Below are 12156 nucleotides of genomic sequence, written 5' to 3'. Positions count from 1 at the left end.
TAGTAAAGACAGAATCTTCGTATGTTCAGCTAAGCGTTCGGCAGTTTTCATGTGTCTGTTGCGTAAAACCTCTTCTCTCAAAGTAAGCATATCACTCCATGTTTCATGTGGCCTGGTAAGATTGGGATAAAATCCCAATGGCCCGCCCAAAAAACACCCATTGCTGGCGATAATTTCGTGTCCCTGTCTGGAGTGTTTCGATATTGCAGCACAAGCACGCTCGAGGTTATGTCCACGTTAGTTGGTACCCATCCAGTTCAGATTACATTTGGCGATATTGCAGTACGATGTACAGAGTTGACAGATATTTCTTTATCATTTCCTGCGTTTTCCTTGATTTCATCGAGGATTGATTGCACCGACGACATATTAGTACAGCACCTGAAGAGGAGATTTAGACCTCCATCATAGATAAGTAAGCCGACACTATTTTCAGATAAGTTTTTTATCTAAAATGATGGGGGTCTGAAACATACAAAGGTTACATTGGATATCAAATCAACTATCTGTTGGTAAGACTTAAGTAATAAGCTAACAAGTAACTACACTATCCTCTAAGATATATCTCAAGACATATCTCAGTGGATGGATGCCTTTTTGATCTATTTTTTAGTAACTCATTCCTCTAAAGCCTTGTATGAAAACTGTAAGAGGAATGTTGTATATACAAGAAATATCTTTCCTTCTTTCATAGCCATTTGGCATTCATTCAATTGGTTCAGAAATTTATATTTTGGCTTGCGTTTATTAAACAATGCTGTTTTAGTTTTCATGTTTTGAGACTAGTGCTTTCATTTTTGTTTGGAATAGAAAATCTTATTTTTACTAACATTTTGTTGCATTTTTAAAAGTATGTTTTTGTAGGGATTTATGGAAGTCTAAGGTGAATTATTTTTTATGCGTCAACTTTTGTTTCATCGAAATTGTGAATTAAGGTATCCGATCCATAAAAGGACTAAATTTTCTAATCTTAAATTTTCATCTTGTATTTAAGTCTATTTCAAAGCAATTTAAAGTAGAAAAGGATTTAAAAGGAGACATTTTAAAAAAATATAATTACCAGAGCCCTAATTAATTAATTAAAAATGCATTGAGGTCTATGGGAACAAGCATTTTTTAAAATAAAAGATTTTAATACTACGAATATAAAAAAAACTATTGTGGAAAGATGCATATAAGTAGTATTATTAGTTACATAGTCTTTCAGTGACAGGGTATGGGATGATACCAGGTTAGTAAATTTCATACCTGGCGAGGCGAACGTATTGATTAAGATAAAGAGCTCGACGAAAGATAAAAACAATGATATTATCGGTTTCGCTCTTCTATTAGAAGCTCAAACTAAATTGTTCTAAAAAGAAGGTGAACATTAACGTTTGACCAAGCATCGTACCTTTATAGATGTTACCTAAAAGTTCCAATTCTTGTGAAGTGAATGGACAGTAGTCTGACATGCAGATGGACGATTTTTTCTCCGTTTTTTAACAAAAGCTATCTGTCAACATTTAGAGAAAGGCAATTCTGTGAACTTTTGTAAATGTAAGAAACTGTACTTCACGAGAGCAAGAACAGTTCACGAAGCCAACAGCTGGTATATGAATAATAAATGAATTATTGATAATAAATAAGTTATTGATGTATTGTATATGCTTGTAATAATCAAATTAACTTTTATTTCCGAAAATCTATATCGATATTGATAGAGTAGAAATAATATATATAAACTACTTAGTATTAGGCCATAATCCCCTAAAAATATCTTCTGGATAAAATTACAAGAGAAACACACACACAAAAAATCTTTATTTGTTAATCCATCTCGCAAACCATATCTCGTAGAAAGTTGAAGGTTTTTATTATTTTTCATTCTTAACACGAATAAATAGGTATGCATACATGTGGAAAGTTTAACTTTTTTCTCTTCTGTATAATATCTGATCACAATGAACACAGATAATGATGGATAGTGAAAACAAACGACCTGGCCACCTGCGCTGCGTCTCGCGATGTACCTTGCATAACTGTGGTCGGTGAAACAGTAGAACAGAAGGTCACTTCTCAAACAGTAGTTAAAATGTCGATAAAGAAAGAAAGTATGATGGTGATGATATTCTTGATTATGGAGATAGTAAGTGATAGTAAGTGATGCTCATAATGACTGTCCCTTACGCACTCCATCCACTTTGTTGTGTAGACGGGCCAATATATCCAGTAACCCGACATACCCCGGGATCGAGAAAATTAATGTGAAGGAATTTTACGGTTTCAACGCGTCCAGGTCGACATTTCCCACGCTGCACTATTTTATAGCAGAACATTCACATGTGTCCTGTTTTGAACTTATGGAAAATCTTCCAAATGTAGTAGTGATTCTCAACGGAAAGAACTGCAAACAGGTAATTTAATTTATGATGAAATGGAAATAGTCAAAATTAAAAAAAAAGAATAAATAAATAAATAAACAAAAAAATCGAATATAAAAAAAGCAATTGTACTGTATTTTTTTTCCTTCAACAGACACATACAACCATTGACCCCACATCCACATTTCAGGGTTGGACTCCAACGACGGTGGTAATGGTCGTTACAGCATCCGCTATATCCGCAATAATGTATGTTGAGTTTTGTGTAATTAATTTATCTATTTATTAAGATTTTGGAAATATTCATGAAATATCTTATAACGGATCCAACTGATTTTTAAAATAACTTACTAAAATATCGATAGTTTCTTGTGTCTAGATAGTCGTTGGATTTATGGTCTTTGTGGAATAATTGGCGTAGTTGTTGTCATCGGAGTGATTATCTGTCTTAAGACATTTGTAAAAAAAATCTTAAAGAAAAGATTGATAGATTGATTGTATATTGTTTAACGTCCCTCCTGAGAATTTTTCACTCATATGGAGACGTCACCGTATGCCGGTGAAGGGCTTCAAATTTAGACCTATACTCGGCACTCAGGGCCATTGGGCAGGAGGGTTCTTTATCGTGCCAGCGCCTACCGTGACACGGGACCTACGTTTTTAAGGTCATATCCGAAAGACCCGTGACTTTCACTTCTAGTGCCGAGCGCTTAGCGAAGGAAGTCACTACTTTACTTCTTAGGTATGACGCGGCGCCGCGAACGAGAATCGAACCCGGGCCTCCCGATCACGAAGCGAACGCTCTACCACTAGGCTACCGTGACCGGTTAAAAGAAAAGAAGAGTTCGTGAAATGATGGATGACGTCTCAGTTCAGGAATTTCCCATGATGTCAGTTGATGTACATAAATTGAATTAAAAAAATTTCCTTTTTCTTTTATAGGACGCATTCTTCTGTTGGTATATGTAAATCCCCCATGCAGACCAAGCTGGTTACTACAGACTCGGTCCGTCGCCGCCAACTCTCGTACACAGACTCGTCCGCTGACTCGCTCTATCACTGGATCCGCCACAACCAACTCTCTTCCTCAGACTCGCTCTATCACTGGATCCGCCACAACCAACTCTCGTCCTCAGACTCGCTCTATCACTGGATCCGCCACTACAAACTCGCGTACACAGACTCGCTCTATCACTGGATCCGCCACTACTAACTCTCGTACACAGACTGAAGAAATTCATGGGTATTATGTTGAATTTTGGAGACGAAACGGTCACAGACGTGGACACAAAGCTGAAAATCCTGAAACTTAGCTATTATTGGGCTGATGACCCCGTGACAAATGTGGATTTCGGCGATGACCCCGTGACAAATGTGGACGCAAAATTAGAAATCTTACTTGAGACGTATAAGTAATGGATATATGCCGAATACTGTTCTATATGTAAAATTATCAGATTGTTTGAGGCCCGTTCGGGCCGAAAACTGTCCGATAATTTTTACATATAGAGTAGTATGAGGCATATATCTTACTTAAAACCTTGCCATTTAAATGTCCAAAAGTTACCTGGAGGAGTCCGATAATAACACGATGGGAGATCTTATGTTAAAGAAGATTTCTTTAAAATAACATATGACTGATGTTGCAGTATAAGATTTTATTTTTCATGATTTCTAAATGCACTACTTGTGGGAGAGAAAAGGTGAAATAAAAGCCAATTGTTCATGAAATGTGAAAGATGATCACAATCAAAAACAGTTGAAATGTGTATGACAAAATTTACAATTTACATGCCTATCATGTTGGGGTTTTTTTCAGGAAACCCTGCACATTTGCAGCTGTACAGAATGCAGTTCATGCCACATGCTGTTAAAGTAAATGATGAAAGATGTTCAAACCAGTGTCAAAAAGTCCTAAGTCTGAAATCATGGTGCTTTAATTAAAGAGATCAGTGATTGTTTTCTGTGCATTGTTGACATTTGTGGAACTGTTCGGTTTAAGACTATCTCTCTGACAATAACTCTGACATTTGAAATCTAAACAAAGTTTATGTACATGTATCTGTGATCTTTGCACTAAAATTCATAAATGCTGTACATGGATACTTTTAATGACTTTGTCGCATGGTAATAGAATATTCAATTGTTAAATACTGTTGAGGAATCACCTTGGATAAAAATATTGTGAACTTGATGAAGCCGCCCTTATTCTTCACTTGCATGGGACTTCAGCGGACAGGATTGGGATTGATATACACGCACGCTGTATCCACTTTCAGTGTCTACTTTGGATTTACAGGTGCTGTGACAAACTTTAGTGCTGATCAAGTTGCCGGTTTACTGTCCGTTCCAGTGAGTCGCTTGCTGCTGGAAAGATTCCCCGTATAAGAAAAGAGGAGGAGGAATATATAACATCCCAGCCTTCATTTGTGAGGTTGTTACCAAAATTGCATCAAAACTACAACTCAACGTGCAGTACCTTTTGAAGTGGACAGAAAAGAATAGCCAATGCTTCTACAAGTTTTAGATGACATGTATTGAGGCAATTCCCACTGAATTGCGGGTCTGGATTATTACCCACCAAGTTCATGTAGAATATCATTCATTGATTACTCACTTTCTGCAAAATTAAAGGTCTGGATTGTTTTCTGACCAAATTATTGGATTGTTTTCTGAAAAATATATTTTAGAGTATTTTATTTATTGTTATTACGTACAATTATGTTCAAAGATTATGTATTCCATGTATATGCATATATAATCTAAAGCTATTGAATAAAACGGGGATGATTGTGGTGAAATTGTTTTCTTTACTATTTCACGTTCTCCCTTCTGCCATGACCTCTGACCCTGGTTTCTCCATATACTGGGCATATCACAAAATGCCCAGTATTAAGGTCACTGAAGCTTTAGTCCCGGTCAAGAAGCATCCCCTCCATGTTGTGTTTTTGTTAACTTTACCTAGACTCGTTGACTGTCGCCTTCGACACTGAAGAAATTCATGCCTTTTATGTTGGATTTTGGAGACGAAGCAGTCAATGACGTGGATACAAAACTGAAAATACTGAAATTTAGCTATGATTAGGCTGAAGAGGTAGTGAAACAAAAAAGCCTGATGGAGAAAGTCCAAGAACCAGCTTTAAAAGATTAATAAAAAAAGACAATCCTAAAGTGAAGACATTTGAGAAGAAGAAATTACATGTACCAAGAGAACCGCTCTTGGATTTCGGCGATGACCCTGTGACAAATGTGGACGCAAAATTAGAAATCCTACTTGAGACGTATAAACTGTGATACCGTGTCCTAGTCCGTGCCGGTTAGGAAAGATCTTTTACTGCTCAATAATCGCAAATCCCAAGTAATGTGTAAACAAGATTTGCAGCTCTTCAAGGACAATTGGAGGCATCTCCACATAAGAATACTCGAGAAGAACCAACAACAATCTAAAGACACAAACCTTACTAGTTTAATCTTTCATGCAATTTCGGTCTTTTTCAAGGTATCTCGCAGGTTTGCCTTCACTTAGGTACATGTTATCTTTGGAATAATAACTCGGTTGTTTTGGGAATAAATGTTTAAGGAAAGATTGGCCATATATTCAAGGTCACGGTGACCAAAATTTGATAATAGGCCTTAAATGTTAAAGATATGCCTCAAAATCAATTAGAAAACAAATGCCAACAAAATTGAAAAAAGTAGGTCACCGTGAACTACTTTTGAGTTAACATGATTTGAAGTCCTAAGATGCATCAACTCACATGATTTAATGATCATAGTCTTTATAGTAAGCCAAATGTCAATGTTTATATAATGTAAAATTTTTGGTCAACTTTGAAGTGACTTTGAGACTACGCCCTTTGCCCCAGAATAATCCCCTGTGTAAATTTCAATCTTTAACTTATCCTGATCCTTCTATATAAGCTAAGTGAAAATCTGCTTGGTGGTTCTGGAGAGGAATATTTTTAGCAACCAGTCTTTTGATTTTATTTTCCTGACTATCTGTCCTGTTTAAGGGTCCCAACCCTAGTTTTAGTATAAATGGTAGCCCTTGGGCCAAGGATAACCTGTGACAAATTTAAAAATAAATGGACAAGGGGTTCTTGAGTTATGGTCCATCTTCTAAAAAGTTGACGCACAAATGTCCATAGCATCAGCTCTTTGAGCCTTTGGCTCAGAAAAAGTAAAAATTCACATTGGTAACAGATTTCACTTAATTACTGAAACGTATAGTAAGGCGGTTAGGAACTGCATTAGAAACTTTTCAATACATCATTCATTTTATTACATTGTATTAAATCTGATTATCATCCTTGATCAATTGGTATCGATTCTCAACATCTTTTGTCCTTCTACAGGTCCAAAACTAAGGCACACTTTTACTCATCTTACAAGCTCAAGAAACGAGACGGTTGAAAAAAGACATCCAAAGTATGGGTTTGATAACACAGAGGGATCTCACCATGGAGATGTAAGACCTGAAAGACTTTTAAGTGAACATTCCAGGATTTTTTGTGAATGTATTACTACAGGACTTCGTGTGTGAATAATCAATGTAATTTGTGAGATTTTGGACACTTATATAGATATATTATAAATTATATTTTTGTACATCCCTTTATTTTTCGCATGTATTTTTACATGTATATGAATTCAAAATGCATGTTATATTCTAGATTTTTATATTTATTTGCAAATGATATATATACACAAAGACAGTTATAATTTTTTTTTTTATAATTGATCTTAAGATGGGGGGAATGTAATAATGTTAGCTTAATTCCAGGAACTTAAAGTTCGATCAATTTAATTTCCATTTATTGAATAACTTCTGGAGTCTCCTTTCTATTGTTATTTAAACTCTTTTATTCGAACCCTTTTATAAAGCAGCGATTTCATTCATTCGAGGCCTTTCTTTGTCGGTCTAAGGAGCAAGCTTTTCCCTTTCCCTCTTTTGGCCATTTATCAGGTATCGAAATTAATTTTCTATTTTCCAGGACTTATGTATTTATTTTTTGATATTTTGTTTTTCTATTATTTGCTATGCTATAATAAATTATAAACCTTCGTTATCTTTATTTTCATTTTGAAACTTTTCATAGACTATCTGAGAGTAAATAATGAACCTGGGTTGATGATTTGATAAGAACATTGTTCTTATATATTACATTTCCAGTCTACATGAGAGATATCATTACTGCTTAAAAACCGCCACGATCACTACGTTCAGAATCCGCACATCTCCTCCAGGTACCTCGGACACACACTAAAACATACGGAGACCGTCGTTTACACAAGGCCGCATCTAGTCTCTGGAACTCACTGCCTTTGAAAAACTTAGAGAATGTGCTTCACTGCCTTGTTTTAAAGAGGATCTTAAAACACACCTTTTAAGCTAGCCTTTAATTTGTGATTCTCCTTTTGAATGTATCGTTTTATAATTAGACAGTGACGTCCTGACTACTTTTATGTATGTATATATGTATTTGTAATTACTATCTCTTTGATATATTTAAATTGTAAAGCGCTTTAGAGGACTCAGATCGATAGAGCGCTATATATTTTTTATTACTATTACAAAGAAAAAATGTTGGTATATCTGCTCCCTGACTCTGTATACAGGTGTGGTCCGTGAGGGGATGGCTATAGGAGTTAACACCAAGCATATTGATGAACAGATACCAGATAGATTCCTACATATAAGAACTTCTTAGACAGTCCATATATTTTGGCATTGGGTGAGATCAGGCTCGACAGAACTGTCCCGGTGAAGCTGTGGATACATCAAGACGAAGTTTTCCGCCAAGTGATTAAGTTGACTCGTAAAGATAAAGCCGCCCTTCTTCTTCACTTAAGTGGGATTTCTGCGGACAGGTTTGTGATTGATATACATACACGCATGCTGTATCCACTTCCAGTGTATACTTTGGATTGACAGGTGATGTGACAAACTTTATTGCTGATCAAGTGGCCGGTCTCCTGTCCGTTCCAGCGAGTCGCTTGCTGCTGGAAAGATTCCCCGTATAAGAAAAGAGGAGGGGGAACTGATAACACCCCACCTTCCCTTGCGAGGTTGCTACCGAAATTGCATAAAAACTACAAGTCAGCGTGCAGTACCTTTTGAAGGAGACAGATAAGAATAGCCGTCGCCTCTACAAGTTTTAGATGACATGTTTTAAGACAATTCCCACTGAATTATTGGTCTGGATTATTCCCGACCAAGTTCATGTGGAATATCTTAAATTGATTACTCATTCTCTGCAAAATTATAGGTCTGGCTTGTTTTCTGACCAAATTATTGCAGAGTATTATATTTATTGTTATTACGTACAATTATGCTCAAAGTTAATGTGTTCTATGTATATGCATATATAACCTAAAGCTATTAAATCGGGGAGGGATGTGGTGAAATTGCTTTCTTAACATATTTCACATTCTCCCTACTGTCATGGCCCCTGACCCTGGTCTCTCCATATACTGGACATATCACGTGATTCCCAGTATTAACGTCACCGAAGCTTCAGTCCCAGAAGTCTCCCCTTCGTGTTGTGTTATTGTTAACTTTACCTGAACTCATTGACTGTGGCCTTCGACACTGAAGAAATTCATGGGTATTATGTTGGATTTTGGAGACAAAACAGTCAAAGACGTGAACACAAAACTGAAATTTCGCTATAATTGGGCTGAGGAAGTAGAGAAGCAAGAAAGCCTGATGAAGGAAGTTAAAGAACCATCTTTTAAGAAAGAAGAAAAAGACCAATGTATAAATACGATGTAATTTTTTTTCCAGACACCCTTACAAGTACAATGAAGTCCAGTGGAATCCATGGGTCAATGTCTTAAAAGTCTCTCAAATCAGTAGAATCTGTTTTTCGTACTTGGATATTGTTGATTTTTAAAAATTTTACAGGTCTAATGATGCTTTATGATAGTTGTTTTTGATTTCGATTGTATATTGTTAAACGTCTCTCTTGAGAATATTTCACTCATATGGAGACGTCACCGTATGCCGGTGAAGGGCTTCAAATTTTGACCTATACTCGGCACTCAGGGCCATTGGGCAATGAGGGTTCTTTATCGTGCCAGCGCCTACCGTGACACGGGACCTACGTTTTTAAGGTCATATCCGAAAGACCCGTGACTTTCACTTCTATTGCCGAGCGCTTGGCGAAGGAACAGTCACTACCTTTGTTTACGTCTTAGGAATGACGCGGCGCCGCGATCGAGAATCGAACCCGGGCCTCCCGATCACGAAGCGAACGCTCTACCACTAGGCTACCGTGACCGGTCGATTTCGATATGTTACAATTTACATCTTGTTGAATTTACCAAATTTGGTATTTCATACTATTTTACCTATTTCTTTTTATTTATATTTTACAGTGATTACTCATTCTCTGCAAAATTTTATGTCATGACCCTCTGACCCTGGTCTCTCCATATACTGGGTATATCACGTGATTCCCAGTGTAGTGTGGTATGAGTGTGTTCAGAGTTAACTTGACACCGTGTGTGGCGCGCATGTGCGAGGAAGTTGTCGTCTGGTCTGAGTGCATGGTGGTAAGCGAATTGTTTACAGGAGAGATTGCACATTTGATTATAATATTGTAAGTCTTGTGTGAGTAATAATGAATACAAGTAGAAACGATTACCAGCGTTGTCAGTTATTACATACAATACTTCACTGGCGCTGCGAGCAGGGTAATTTAAAACTTATGCTAAATACAAAAAATATATACTAGTAAATCAAAGTTTGCACGGAAATTATATGTTTGATCTTCAGATGTACAGCATGGTATTTATAAAGCTTGATAGAGTTGAATTGGTCCCTTATTATGGAATGGAGACAGTGACATGATGATGCAAGGTTTACTACATATCGCGCATTTCAAGAACTGTACAGGTACACGTAATTACGGTCTATTGTACCATTATAATATCTATACGCTGACCCGTACGATGAGGTGGCCTATGACGGACACTTTCCAGATGTTGCCAATAGACTCACCAGCAGTGCTGATACATTGGAGGATAATGATGGCCATAGTATGCACGATGTCACCAGAAAAGAGATCCGAGTTCAAAACGGGGAAAAAGAGGACCTGGCCAACTTAGAAAATCAAGTAAAGTCAAGAAGGGTAATTCTGCAGAGGGAAGACCAGGAGTTTCTTGAGCAGAGTGATGGGGCAGAAGAAGAAGATGTGTGGACTGTTGTAGATGAGTGCTGGAGTGGTGAGGAAAAGGAGTATGAAGTTCTTGTTATCCAAGAGGGATACTCGGCAGAAGATGAAGAGCAGGACAGGGGGAACAGTAACTGTATTAAAGGGTCCCATGACCATAGTGGTGAATACTGGCCACCCAAAGGACAAGGAGGCCATCTTTGAGAGGAATGGCGTATCAGTGAATGATGTCGTGTGTTGTGTCTGCACCAGCTGCAATGTAGACTTCGTGGGAAATCTTAATCTCTTCCCGGATACAGTCTACATTGCATCCTCCGACATGTGCCTTGGTGATTTACACCACAGACACCTCACTTCTGGCCGGCCTTTTCCCATTGACAAACGTGTAGAGGTTATCTCCACGCCAGGGTCATCATGTACAGACATATCTGTCTTGGTGAAGGACACAGACCTTGGGACAGTAGCAGTCGTTGGCGACCTATTTAGATGCCAGGAGGACCTAGAAGATCCAACACTTTGGAGAAGGGACAGTACCAATCCAAAGCGGCAGGAAGTCAGCAGGGCCAAGATTCTGGAGATTGCTGACTATATTGTTCCCGGTCGAGGACCAATGTTTAAAGTCCCTGTATAACTCTAAATTATACTCTAATTTAATAGTAATTTTTTTAACTTGCAAGGTATGCAGGGTAATTAAGTACTTAATCTATGAACATTATGATAGTTTTTTTTTTTCTTTTCTGTGACAATTTTCAAAGAAAATTTTATGAGAAGAGCCTCTTTAGTTAAAAATTGGACCATTTTAAGATTGACTCCTCTGAAAATTAATTATTCTGGTTTAGCAAGGTTAACAAATTGTTACATCATAATGTTTAGGAAAAAAGGGGCTTTTGGCATAAAAAAAACGTTAAATTTTCAAATCTCATATAACCCCAGGGGCAAAATAAATATTATGAAACCTTTCTGCACAGCAACATGACATTTCCAACCATCTCCCAAAAGATGTTTAGGCTACTGTGTAAAATGTAAGAGGAATTCAGAAAGGGCAGGGCTTTTTGCATAAAAAAAAATCATTTTTTACCACCATTTAACAACCTACGCAAAAGCAAAATTCTTCAACCTTACTGCACATTTACATGACACAACCAATCATCTCCCAAAAGATGATTACGTTATTGTGTAAAATGTAGGAGAATTTCAGGGAAGACGGGGCTTTTTGCATGACTGACCTGTACAACTTTAATTTTAAATTTCTTTGATTTCTTACTTTCCTAGGCCTGCATAAAAAAGTATTACACATGTATGTATTTATTGACTGAATAATGACAAAGTACTGCCCTTTATATAAGGGTCTGCAGGTATAGCAATTCTCCAAACAAGATTGGTGTACACATTCCTTTATGAATCTTGTTCAGCTTTAATGTCTACATTATCAAATATGATAATTTGATTTTTTTTTTACCTTAATTTCTGTTTTTGACGTCGTTGACAAGGAAATTTCTTCTTGGTAATGATTGACAACATTTGTTATCTGAAGGAAGCTTCCTACACTACAGGTTTCTGTCATTTCTCTACACAGACCGACTTTCACTTCATCTGTAGCGTCTTTTAGCTTTATG

The 12156-nt window shown here is 37.0% G+C and overlaps 1 protein-coding gene across 1 annotated transcript; it reads left to right on the top strand.

The window, feature by feature from the left end:
• The first annotated feature begins 10859 nt into the window (after positions 1-10859).
• LOC134253137 (metallo-beta-lactamase domain-containing protein 1-like) lies at positions 10860-11171 on the top strand. The gene has a single exon (XM_062735646.1). The coding sequence runs from the start codon at positions 10860-10862 to the stop codon at positions 11169-11171; it is 312 nt and encodes a 103-aa protein (XP_062591630.1).
• The last annotated feature ends 985 nt before the right edge of the window (positions 11172-12156 follow it).

Source organism: Saccostrea cucullata, unplaced genomic scaffold (genome assembly GCF_032062105.1).
Source record: "Saccostrea cucullata isolate Sc308-1 unplaced genomic scaffold, CSIRO_AGI_Scuc_v1 ctg5741, whole genome shotgun sequence".
Lineage (NCBI taxonomy): Eukaryota > Metazoa > Mollusca > Bivalvia > Ostreida > Ostreidae > Saccostrea > Saccostrea cuccullata.
This window is presented reverse-complemented; position numbering and strand designations above follow the sequence as displayed.

Coding starts and splice junctions, on each gene's coding strand:
- LOC134253137 (XM_062735646.1), top strand. CDS start 10,860: ATGTGCCTTGGTGATTTACACCACAGACACCTCACTTCTGGCCGGCCT.